This window comes from Rhinolophus hipposideros (assembly GCF_964194185.1).
Source record: "Rhinolophus hipposideros genome assembly, chromosome: 12".
Taxonomy (NCBI): Eukaryota; Metazoa; Chordata; class Mammalia; order Chiroptera; family Rhinolophidae; genus Rhinolophus; species Rhinolophus hipposideros.
This window is the reverse complement of record NC_138058.1, coordinates 36604074-36617644: the sequence shown is the minus strand read 5'-3', so window position 1 is coordinate 36617644 and position 13571 is coordinate 36604074. Positions and strand designations below refer to the sequence as shown.

Sequence of the window (13571 nt, the reverse complement as noted above, 5' to 3'; positions counted from 1 at the left end):
TCTCATGTGGTGATGGCTGGCTTTGGGATAGGCCGAAATCCATCTGTGGGGCCAGTCTACAGGGAGCTCAGAAAGAATGCAATTAGTGGCTGAAGATCAGGAAAAAAATCATTTGATGAGGAAAGAATGACACTGCCAAAAGCCCTGGTAGATGCCAATGATGGTAAAAAAAAAAAAGGGGGGGGGAGCCCAGTGACAGATAGTCAAAGATGAAGCCAGGGATGATGCTGGGCATTGGAGTGGGAAAGTAGTGGTTGCAATGGAATAAGTAGCCTGGGATGAGAGCTGGATACGGGTTGTGAGAGAAAATATGAGAATAGAACAGAAGCATACCTACCTTGCAGGAGTGTGAGATGGTACCACCAAGGTATTAGCAAGACACTAAAGAGGAGTAATCTTGTGCTTGCTCTGCTGAGAAGCAGGATGCTGTCAAAAAAGGAGGGGCCAATTACACCTTCTTTGGAATTTGGGTCCTTTCAGTTCTCCTTTATAGGGAAAAGGAAAGGAAAGTAATATCTTCACTTTTAAGTGAATCTTGTTGTAAATTCTACTTTGAAATTAACACTGCCACCTTCATTTCATTCGCTTAAGTTTGTTTTACCTAAGTCTCTTTTACTTTATGTTTGGCCTGTCTGCATTATTTTGTTTAAACCATATATTTTTCTTTTTTTTGTAATCAGATATTGCTGATTAAAAAAAATAATCCAACTTGGAAATGTTTGTTTTTCAGTTAAATGAAACCATTTACATCTGTGGCTATAGTGGAGATGGCTGGTTGTTCACTAAAGATGTGTGCTCCTCTCCCATAGCAGACTTTTAGCCCAGAAAAGGTTGTTCAGCCAAGGGGCTGAATGCTTGTGTGCCCTGGTGCAAGTGAGTATGTCCTCCCCACACCCACTCTTCTCCCATATTCTGGCTGAATGTCAATGCCCAGCATGACATTTGAAACTAAAGATGGCTGAACCCCCTCAGCTAATTCCCAGAATGACCCAATGCAGCAACCCTCACATCCTGCAACACTGATTTTCACATTGGATCATTGAGCAAAAAAACAAACTTTTATTGTGAAAAAACAATAAAATTTTAGAAACTTTTATAGCAGCTAGTGGTACTCAAACTTACATGATTCTTTACCTTTTTATCGTTCTTCTATTTTTCTGTTTCTTTGCTGTTTATTTTTCAATTGCTGTTTATTGGCAAAAGCTCTTTTGTTATATGTACTGTATTCTGTGTTCTGTTGTATACTTCAATGATTTGTGAAGTAAATCATTGATATATATACTTCAATGATTTGTGAAGTAAACATCTTGTTTTAAAATATACTATTGGTCTTAAGCTAAACCTTTATTTGTCTTACAAGCAAAATTAAAATAATGAGTGATGCTATTTTTAGGGAAGTCAAGGAACTTTATGTTTTCTAATTCTACTCTAAAACTCTTCCTTTTTACTACTTTTTGCTAAGTTAGTCTGGATTCACAAGTACCATTATTAAAAATTGTTTCATTTTTCTGAGTTTTTATTCTACTTTTTAACCATCATGATAATATAAACCATTTCTGATTTTGTTTTTCTACTTATTGCTATACGTCTCACAGACTTTGGTTCTCGTTTTTCATCCCTGTCTGACACAATTTACCATCGATTCATTTTCAAGAAGAAGAGCATCTTTCATGAATCTTTCAGAAAATATACATGGCAGATATATTTCTGTAGCTTTTGATATCTGAAAATATCTTCTCAGTGCCATTGCACATGAAAAATAACTTGGTGATTATAAAAGTATTGGAACATTGCCTTTTCCTCCAAAAGTTCTATAGAAATGTCCTTAACTGTGTTCTGATATTTATTTTTGTAGAGGCCAATCTCATTTTAATCATTTCCGAAAGCAAATATGTATGTGTATATATATGTACACGTGTGCCTCTTTGTATTGATTGCTTACAAATCCCCACATCAATCAAAAAACTTAAGGTTTTACTAGGTTATATGTCTAGGGATTAATTTCTGTTCCTAACAGTTATTTGTTTAGCCTTGTCAATCTCTAGTTTTTGTTCTTATATTAGGTCTTGAAATTTTTTTCTGTTATATCTTTACTTATTGTTTTTGATGTTTGCTATGATCTTTATAGCTCTTTAGGTTTTAATTCAGATTTTCTCTCTTTATGGAATCATTTATATGTCTGGGAACATTTCGTTTAGCCTCTGTATCATTAATTTAATTCTTTGTAGTCTTAAGCTTTATTTTTTCCCCCGTGTTTCTAGTAAATCTAATTTTGTTTTGCTTCATATTATTCTACTTTCTACACATCTTGTCCTGCTAATGTTAGGAGGGTGGCTAGGGTGCCTTGGACAATCAGGCAGAAGTGGAAGTTTAGGCTTCCTACTTGGCCTTTGCTGGAGGGGTGAAGAGTTTGGAGCTTCAGTTTTTTTCTGTGGTGTTTGCTTGAGTAGAGCAGCCATTGTTTAAAAACTTTCTGTCCATCTAGGCTATTCTTTCTGTTCTGTTGGCAAGATAGAACAGGCTTCTTCTGGGACTTTATGGTCCACAGCCATTGCTATTTTCTGGAGTTTCTCCAGCACCCAGTCTGGAATATATGAGCCATAAAGATAACCCAGGGAACTCACCACCATGTCCTTCTGTTGATCCCAATGTCCCTAGCCGACCTGCCTTCTTTTCTCCACCTCTCAGAGTGTTGAAATAAGAAACGTCCAAACCTGTAGAGAATTTTTATAAGAGTTTATTTGAGCCAAAACTGATGACAGTTGCAGGGAAGCAAGATCTCAACTACTCTGGAGAATAACAGTTTTGGAGTTTCTTATACACATTCGAAATTAAGGAGAAAATAAGGAGGACCACATGCAGGTAGGAGAACGTAAGGCAGGAATTGGATTGCGGGATAGTTAACACGATTATGTGCTCTCCTCAGGGTGGTTACTTCAAAGAAGTGTTGACCTAGATGCATAGAAATGATGGGCAGGGCTTGTTTAAGGTAAAGATAAGGCTTTTATTAAAGAAGTTATATGTCTGGGGTGTGACTGTCCACCTGACCAGTTAGGAATTTATGATCAGATCACCCTATAAGGTTACTTTCTGTAGAACCCCTTTTTCATCCACAAGAGTGTCCTTTTGTCTGTTTTATATATAACATCCAAGGTTTTTAATTTTACTTAGTGGGAGGAATAGGGAAAAGGGCATCTACTTCATATTTCAAGAAACAGGAGTCTTTAGCTGAAAATTTATAGATAAATTGGGAATAATAAGGGGCAATGAAGTGTATGTACTTTTTTCCATTTTCCAATCAAATCACCATAACTTATATTTTCAAAGAAAAGCCCTAGTTTCCTGGTTTACTCTACCGTAACTAGTCAGATGCACAGGGAAAATCAGGTCACTTCCAAAAAATGTGGCCAACCCATACAATCTTAAGAACAGTTACTATTTTAATTCTATAGTTAATTTCAGAGTCATTTTTACTGCTTTCCCTATGTTACAGCATTGGACTCAAAAAACTAGTAAACCTCAATTTGCTTTAGCAGCTTTGAATGGGTTTTTATTGTTTCTTTCCAATGGCTTCAACTCATGTAATTTTAAAACTAAATGCACACTGTAAAAATCAATCTGGTAGCATTCTTTTAATATCAATTTTTATATAATTAGCCCCCAAATTATGTTCAATTACTGACAATTAAACTTATGCACTTTGAGGAACAACACTTATTTCACACTTAGCAGCATTTAAAAGAAAGGTGGAACAAATAATATAGGGGGGGAAGTCCCTCCCTAAGGAGTTATGTTTTATTATAACTGACTAGAGAATAAAAATGCTTTCCCATTGCAATCTACTCTAGGGGCCCACTTTTTCTTTACTCAAAACTAGTAGATTTGTGTAAGAAACACACAAGCAGAATCACACATACCTTAATAACAGTTTTTGTGAGATAACTAGTCTTTTAAAAAAAGATCCTAATTTTTTTGTTGTTCTTTAACAATTTTCTTGAGTTAGTATTCTTATCAATGCTATATGGTCAATTGCCCCATTGAAACTGATGGCTAGAAACCAAACAATGGAACCATAATAGGACAAAATACGAGAACAGTTAAAGGCAGAAAATTGTGGAAAACTTCTTATTATAGAAGAAATGTTGATAGAAGTCAAGCAATTCCAAAACCAGAATGTATTTAATCAGTGCCTAATTCTTGTTATAATCCTGCATGACTCTTTTTATGACTCTTTTTACTGACTTTTAAAAGGCTTGTACCAACTTCCAATTGACAAATTACATTTTATCTTATTATTGGCTTATATGTACATAAGTGCATTCCCCTAATACTTGGTATCTGAAGGTGATATCATCAAGTCTGAATCATATTAAAATAATATTTGAAATACCACTATAATTTCTCTTAATAATTCAAAGTCAACTACTATGAGTAAGCCAAGGTTTAAACTATCTCCTAGTGTCAAAAAATAATGAACACATGTTGGATTGTATGCACGATGTTTAGCAAAAGGAGCACACAAATCTGTTTACTTCGGTCTTTCATGACTTTGACCTTTTAGGTGCTTCTTGTTAGTAATTGGGTGATGAGGAGTTGTAGCCAATTTTAATGTTTGTAATTCATACTCAGATATGCAAATTGATGAACACATTATAAATTTTTTAAATTATAGGGACAATTTATAGTGCAAAGTGTCATTGCTCTAGGGGCTGAATGGTGGCCTGGGAACCTCAGAGCTGAGCATTTTAATTTTGATTAACTCTCAGTGTGACCACAGGCACAGTACGTTACTTTTCCTGTATCTTGGATCATTCATCTATAATATGTGTGTAATGATTTCCTTCCTGTTGTTGAGGTAGGCAAAAACTATAAGACAGAGAGTGGGTTAAAACAAAATACCATATATATATACCATATATACCATATATATATATATATAATATACCATATATATACCATATATATATATAATCCATATATATATAATCCATATGTATATATATATATAATCTCCACACACACACACATATATGAAGGTTTGACAATTAAGTTCGCGAAATTGTTGCAATGAGGTTGCTTACCTTTTTGAATATCGGAGGCGTTATTCATTATGAATTTGTACCAACTGGACAGTTCACCAAGTTTACTATTTGAAAGTGCTGAAAAGGCTGTGTGAAAAACTTATATGACCTGAAATTTTGCCAGTAATTCATGGCTCTTGCATCACGAGAATGCACCAGCTCACACGGCACTGTCTATGAGGCAGTTCTTATCCAGCAAACAAATAACTGTATTGGAACACCCTCCCTACTCCCTGATCTGACCCCCAGTGACTTCTTTCTTTACCTGAAGATAAAGGAAATATTGAAAGGAAGACAGTTTGATGACATTCAGGACATCAAGGGTAATATGATGACAACTCTGATGGCCATTCAAGAAAAAGAGCTCCACAATTGCTTTGAAGGGTAGACTAGGTGCTTGTGTCGGCGCATAGCTTCCCAAGGGGACTACTTCGAAGGTGACCATAGCAATATTCAGCAATCGGGTATGTAGCCCTTTTTCTAGGATGAGTTCACAAGCTTCATTGTCATACGTTGGGTGTGTGTGTGTGTGTATGTGTGTGTATACAAAGGGTGCAAAAAATGTACACTCGTTTTGAGAAAGGAAAAAAACTGTATTAAAATTGTAATACTCAATATATACTGATAACAAAAGATGGTGATGCCAGCATTCATTTGATTAACGCCATCTTTTGAGCGAATGTCATACTACACATTGCTACGGTAATTCAATTCAACTTTGAAAAGTAATAGATAGATAAAATCTCTTAAAATGTGTACACATTTTTTTTGGCACCCACTCCTAGTATATTTTGTGTACATATATATATTTTTTTTCTTTTTTTCACATTAAAGACCAATATGAGAGTAAAGATTTTATAGGTTCAATAAACATTAAGAGTTGTGTCACTTACACATAGAACAAATGGCCCATTGTCATGAGAACTATGCAAAGACTGTATCCCAATCTAGAAATTTTATTAAAGTACATGTAATAATAAGAAATGGAAATTTTGCAATAGGTGTCAGAGACTTATGTGGGCATTCATTATTAAGTAAACTTCATTCCTTAATTCATGTGTTCATCAATAGTATATGTCATCTAAATATATAACAACGCATTTTTAAATGCTTTATTAGATATACACTTTAAAGGAAACCCTTATTTCCCCTCTCCCCTTAATAGTACTTAGGTTTCCTTTAGGCCCTTAATCTTCACACCAGGAAAACAAAAATCACACAAAGGAATCAACTCAAAAGTAGGACATTACAAAATAATATTTAAATTCATGGTAATTCACAGCAAAGGATAAATCTGTATTTTAAACTCACCTGGTTGTCCTACCTATTAAATGATATACTGTATCCTGAGAGCCACAGAATACTAAGGCACAACTGGTGAGTTGATAGAATTTAAGCCTCTCTACTTTTCCATATGTTGAAATATTCATCTTTTTACCTTAATACATAGCTCTACAACACTGAATTTCAGCAGGGAGGCCATTTTCTGGTTATGGAACAATACAATTTTGAGTCCTAGTGTCTTCCCAAGCCTCCCTTGCATTGTGAAGCTGAAAGCTCTAGCAAACTAACACCTGCTAAACATAATTCACAGGCGGAAATCTACAACTGGACAAGCTCAGGAAGATATAATAGATCAAATCCATGAAGAACCTTACAATGAATTAAGAAAAACTTAAACTTAATCCTATAACCTGACAGGCAGTCAGCAGACTGACTTATGGGGAACTGTAATGTGGGAATTAGACTGTATGCCAGATGGCTTCTAGAAGTCAAATTTTAAAAAAAGAATAAACTGCAGTCGATGGTAAGCAGAGGTAGGGAGCCAGAAAAGGAAAATGCAGTAGCTACATTTTGAAATAACACACAGGGATGAACTTATATGTTACGCTATATTCCCTTTCTTTTGTTTCTCCCAGCCAGCTTCACAGAAAGTAGTAATGTTTGACTAGTTAGAAGCCGAATACCACATGCCAGTTTGAACAGGTGTGAAAACAAAGAATAAAACACTTTCATTTGGAACATCATCAGCTTTTCTCTTTGTGTAATCCCTGATATGCTTTGTGGGAACTCACCTACTAGTTTTCTTATTGTTATTCACATGCTTGGGAGTTTTATTTGATGAATACATAGCATATTCCCTTGGTCAGTTGAAAGGGTTAAATATAGGAATGACCAGTTAATTTATCTGGGACCTAGTCTCATTCCAACAATTCACCATTGAGAGAAGGAACAGTGCTGGAATTTTTAGATTTCCCTATGTAGCTGTGTGCCTTTTCTCTGTTACCATCACCACACAATTGTGAAGTGCTATGATATACTTCCACGTAGGGAAAGACATGTGAAATTGGCACCGCCAATGATCAATGTTAAATGTATGGTCAGTCAGTACTAGGGCCTCAAACAAAGAGGCAGCTTTTTTCATATGGTCAGTTGAGAAATTGGATGCAGGCAGAGAAGGGAACACAATATCCCTCCTCTATAGGTGGTCTCTGTTTCACTAGGTTTCCAATTGATTTTACTGCACGGTAATCCAAAAATGTGTGATGAGAACATCACTCTGATTTCTCATTAACAATCATTCACAACTGTGTTGAAATCAGGTACAAAACAAAGATTTTTCCAGGCTTACTTTTATCCTTTTGGAAACTATTGCACATCCAATGTTGCTGCCGGGTGCTTAGTTCCTACTCTTTTAGAGTCACTGTTGGATATGATCAACTTCCTTAAAGATGTTATAGAATTAGTGGAAGAACTGCTCATCTTTAAAAGACAAGTGATTTAGGAAAATCAGCTTATATATAATAACAAAGAGTAACATGGCTACTGAAATTAAATGGGACAAGAACAAATAGAGATGATGCCTATTCTCTCAGGAAATATACTAGAAATATGTAAACCATGGAATTTTTTGAGATCGTAGAGATCACCCTAACTGGTTTCCCTGTTTTCATTTCATAATTGAGGAAATAGAGGCTTACACTAGTTCAGGCTTTCCCAAAGCAATTCAATTATTGGTAAGAGCTAAGATTGGAAGGCAGGGCCACTGGCTCATGCTCTATTCAATATACTATGTTCAGTCTACAGCCTGTCGGTTCAGATAACTACCAGGGACTACATAATTCATATCCCATGCTTTCATGAGCCTGCATCACAGCTTCTATTATAAATTTATATCAAGGCATCATCTGAAATATGCCCCATTATGTAGCTTTTGGAGATATCACTCAGCATTGTGCTATAGGTGGCAGTGTTCATTTCCTAGTGTAGTCTTACACATTTCTGGTGTATTTCCTGAGATAATAGGCATCATCTTTGTCTTGCCTTCTATCTCTTAACTTCAGTCCCCATGATACTATTGGCTTGAAAGCCTGTCCTAAACCCCATCCAGTGATGGAGATGGTGCCATCCTGCCTTGATTATATCCAGAAGCCTCATCTCCAAAATGAGGGTGGACACTTCTCAGATGACCAAGGCCTTTTGCCTGACTCCAGAAAAATGGTTGCATTCCTCATTCCTGGCTACTGTGCTTTGTCTATATAATGGGGCTCACTGTGCTTTGTCTATATAATTGTTGCAGTGTTTTTTGGAATAACAAAAGACATTCAGTGGATAGGGCTTACCCCACCCAGTGCAATCTCAAAGCCACTTTTGGCTACTTGAGTTCTATGATTTTCTTTTCTCTTCTCTTTGAACTATATCTTTATTCCCTGTGCTCCTGGGAATGTCATGCTATAGTAAGTGGGGAATTACCATCTCCTAGTTATAGGCTTCAACATACACCCAGAATATTGAATCACAGCATTCCCCCGCCCCCTAAGGACTATTTATCTAGCTAGTTTTAAGACTAATGCAATCATTCCAGAATAGGACTATCAAGGAAAATAATGACTGATATTAAACTATTTAAAATTCTTCAAAATATTTTATATGTAAAAACACAGAATACTTTATGTATATCACTGTTTGCTCAAATTTTCAGTATGTGCTATATTCATTTTTTTACTACAAATGTTAGTGAATTCATACTTCCTACTTTGGTTAATCTTTGTTCTATTTTAAGAGCATCCAATCCTCATCACCAAAATGAGTGTTATATAGGTAAGTAGCAGATAATGGAGAATAAATGGCAGATTTTAGTTGCATTATTTTATTGTAATTAAAAGTCATCTAATTAACCATATCCTGTTTCTTTTAGTATGAGTGAGAACATGCTAATCACATCATTAAAACAAATGGTAAGTATATTAAGTGCATCACAGTGCCTCTAGACATACGTTAATTTCATTTGAAAAATTCAGATGTCTTAAACTCTCTTACAAATTCATCAGCAACAATAAACAAACAAAAAATATTAGTAAGCTGAGAAACTTAAAAATCTGTGTAATAGCCACCCAGGTTCTTTGGAAAAGTTTTCTTTGATTCATATCAACACAAATAATACTTGTATAATTTGGTTAACAGGAATAGTTTAATCGTGGTATTTGTCATTATGCCACTTTGTTTAGTGTCATATATGTATATTTTTTAATTCACCTTAATAGGATTATATTAACATTACTGTTTCAAGACAATGTTCAAATAATGTCACTTTGTTTATACTCTTGCTTGTGTAACAGATTCTGTTGGGCTTTAACAGAGTGTGCCTGGTGTGGATGAAACCAGTTTGTTTCTCTCTCAGGGCTGTAGCTTTCATGAAACATTAACATTGCCAAGTTCAGAGTTACTTGAGCAGTAGTCAGACCTAAAACAGGTATTTTAAAATTTTAATTCCTAGGTTGGCTATGATGTTAGAAATAATGAAAACTTCATCAAGGGAATGAATTTAAAATTTAAATATTCAAATAGTAGAATTTCAGGCAAGGCTATGGTGTCACAAGGAAACCATATAATTTGCCACAAATTATCTATGTTTCTCGTGGCAATGAAAAAATGGGAAAAGAAATATATTTAAGAATGAAAAGTTAGTATATCCGTTAACATCTATAATACTATAAATAGCATAAAAATCCAACTCAAGATAGCCTAAATGATAAAGGGGATCACTTGGTCAGGTAAGGAAAATTAAGAAGTATGGCACACTTTAAGGCTACTTGATCCAGAGACTTCAATGTGCTGTCAAGGACTCAGTATCTTTCTGCTCTCCAGTCAATTCTCTGTGGGTAAAGGACTCCTCTCAAGTCTGCCTCCCCCTGCAGTGAGATGATGGTGTCCGGCCTCAGTGGGATTCCATGCTTTGTTTTCAATTCATAGGAGAGCAAGTTTTCAAGCAAGTCAATAAGATTCTTCTGAAGCAGGAAGGCTGGGAGTAAGGTCAACTTTCCCTAATAATATGGATTATGTAAGGAAGGATTAGCTGTATCCCCACTACCCCTGCACACGTGAATTCTGGTTTCTGAAAGGATGGGGAAGGTGGGTAGGTAACTAATATTTATGGATTGTAGATTTAGTTAGATTTTTTTCAAAGTATATTGGACATGTGTAAATGAAATATATTATCCTAGTGCCTGCCATTTTATTTAGGAAAATTATCACAAAATGTAAAAGCATACATCTTAGCATATGAAAGGACTTCTGTTAAGAGATATGAAAATCAAACCTTGCAAAACATGAAATTTTTGGTAAATGTAGTCACATTTCTATTAACAATGATATTAAGGAAAGATACATGAAATATTTTATAACTTCTGCTGGACTCATTCCAAATTTTCACATCTAACAGCCTGTCTCACTGCTTTTTTACTTTTCTTTTCAGGCCATGGGGGGAAAAAATGGAAACTCTCTCAAAGACTAACAATCATAGCCGCCTCGTTGAGGAGGGAGTTTTGGTTGCAAGAAGATCCTGAAGCAAAGATTCTAAATCAAAGATTCAGGGTCAATCTGAGCTTGCATTTAAGATCCTGCTGCCTATAGCTGTAGCCTCTATGTTACGCTCAGTTGACGTATAAGCATTGTGAAAAATATATTCTAGTACAAGCTCTAATGACATTAGCATTGTGTATTTCCTATATAGTTGTAGATAGAAATTAGGTCTGTTTAATTCAAATAGAGTCTTCCTTAAAAGCAGTACTTGAAAATTAAATTTATCTACATAATTGTCTTAAGTATTTATTGCATACCTATTCCATACCTACCAGTGAGCAAGGTGTTAAAAAATAAAACACATAGAAAACTAAGTCACTTTTCACAGGCTAATTATTTTCCATTTCAAGTAAGAAATATGGTGTGATGCTCTGAATAGTTGATCAATTTGTATTGCAAATATCATTACTTTGACTAGATAATTTTTCCAGTGGAGATCAAAGCTGTGAGGAATTATGGGGGGAAAAACCTAAATGACCATAATTCTCCCATATCAAAATAAGATAATTAATTGGACTTGATCTGTGTAAAATAAGTCCTTTGGAGTCTGCATTTCCAAAGGAATTGCAGTTGGCTTTACATGTAGTGGTTACTGTCCTTTATAAAATGAACTTGTATGTTCAAATCAGTAGCTAGGGAAAAGCAAATTTCTCTGTCAATCAAACAAAAAATTCAATGATAGAAAAGAAAGTTGAAGGAATTTGTGAGTATCCTCTCCTCTTTATGCTTAGGGAGTGCATTTCTGCAGCAAAATAAAAAATATTAAGAAAAACATTCTTTTTAAGAATCTTTCTTTGAATTTAATATGTAGACTTAGAAAACAGTTATCACTAGCATTGTTTACTCTGAGTAATACTTTTCAGTCATGTGTAAGCTGTTTAATTTGGTGAAGAGTTGCTGATTTATATAAAACTTTAAAATGAAAAAATAATTACAGTGACATATATACTACTGAACCAGATTTTTTCCCAATTTTCATTTTTCCTTTGTGAATGTCTTTACAAAACCAATATAGTTTGTGAAAAACTCTTTTGTTTTATCAATCTAAGTAGACAACTCAAGTTCCAACCCGTGTCTAATGCCTCAACATTTCAATTTGTATTCATTTCCCTTTTGATAATACACGGGTATTCTTGTTTAATTAGTAGTATCAGTGATAGAATCTGAGGTCTCAAATTATTTCCAAAGTCACTGGGTTATCTCCTTAAAGATGATCAGATGGGTTTTCTTTCTACCATCCTATTATAGGAGGTTTTTGTAAACTAGTGTTATAAACGATTATTTTTAGTTAAGAGAAGCCCCAGGAAAGATTAAAAAAATGGATATAAAGACATTCCAGTTCTTGATCTTATCTTTTTCTCATCTCAACCTTTAGAGAGTCTTGCAGGAAGAACACAAGGAAAGGCAGGAAGGCTTCTTACAGATCTTTGAGACCTCCTTCCACTCAAATCCCAGGGGAGCTAGAACGCTATACCTCTGTGGTTCAAAAAGTCTTTGGACCAGAAAAGAGGCCTTTATCTGCCAACATTTCAAACATATTCAATCAAATATTGATCTAGAAAATCAGCTACTTTTTCCTGTAGTAAAGAAATTAAATTAGTACTACCTACTGAAGGCCTATACATGGTCCTCGGGAAGATAATGATGGTACCCTAGGCTATTCCTAGGATCAAAAGTTTATATGGACACCAAACTGATTTAACATTTTCTGTAATGCATGGAGACAAAAGGGTGAAAGATCTGCTTGCCAATAGTAATGTGCTGGAGATTATCTCATGTGGCGAGTCCTTGCATCAAGAAGCCAGGTTATGGTTTTCAAATCTATCTCATCTCTGAAAATAAAAGGAATGGAATGTGGCCTGTTTCACCTCACTGAAAGGTTTTCATCACCAAAAATATCTGATGGCTCTTATTCAAGTTGACAGTAGCACAGGTCTCTCTGACTCATAAACAGTTCCTCTCTCTATTGTATCCTGTTTCCAAGAAGTACCTGATGTTAGGTTATTAAACAACAGGAGATTTATCCGGCTATTCTTCCATAAATATGATGGTTTCAAAAAAAATCATCAAAAGCTTCCCAAATTCTAAAGTCATTTGGAATTTCAAGCTTAATTAATGAAATAATGTGTTCAAGTTGGTATATAATATAAAATATCATCTTTAGCCTCTACATACTATAAAATTCTGACAGCCCAATTTTAATTGGAAATTTTAGGTTGCAGAGAAGCTTGTCTTTACCAACAGTACCTATGATTTATTTGTATGTTACATGTATTCTCTTAAAAATTTATTTTTCTTGAGATGTCTTTAACTTAATCAAGCAAACAAGAATGGATTATATGCTTTACAAATTGTACATGCTCAAATCAAAATTTTTATGATTTAGTAAAACTAGAAAAACAAACTCCTGGTCCTTTGAAACTTATAGGTGGTAGCAGAAAGAATAAGTATTATGAACCTACTAATTACAAGGCAGCATTGTAGAGACTAAGCATGTGAATAGCCACTTTACTCAGTAAAAATAATGCTTTTCAGGCTGTTGGATTGTTAGATGTTTGACACAAAATGTAGAATCTTAGGTAAGATCGGGCATATTTTGAAAATCTGGCACTAACTTTGGGTTTTTAA

The 13571-nt window shown here is 34.9% G+C and overlaps 1 protein-coding gene across 1 annotated transcript in view; it reads left to right on the top strand.

Moving 5' to 3' along the window:
- Positions 1-11692, top strand: part of VRK2 (VRK serine/threonine kinase 2) — a 202089-nt gene extending 190397 nt beyond the window's left edge. The window contains exons 13-14 of the mRNA XM_081068806.1: positions 9280-9319; positions 10837-11692. Of these exons, the coding sequence (XP_080924932.1) occupies positions 9280-9288 (9 nt within the window). The 3' untranslated portion in view covers positions 9289-9319; positions 10837-11692. The remainder of the gene's footprint in view (positions 1-9279; positions 9320-10836) is intronic.
- Positions 11693-13571: the final 1879 nt, after the last annotated feature.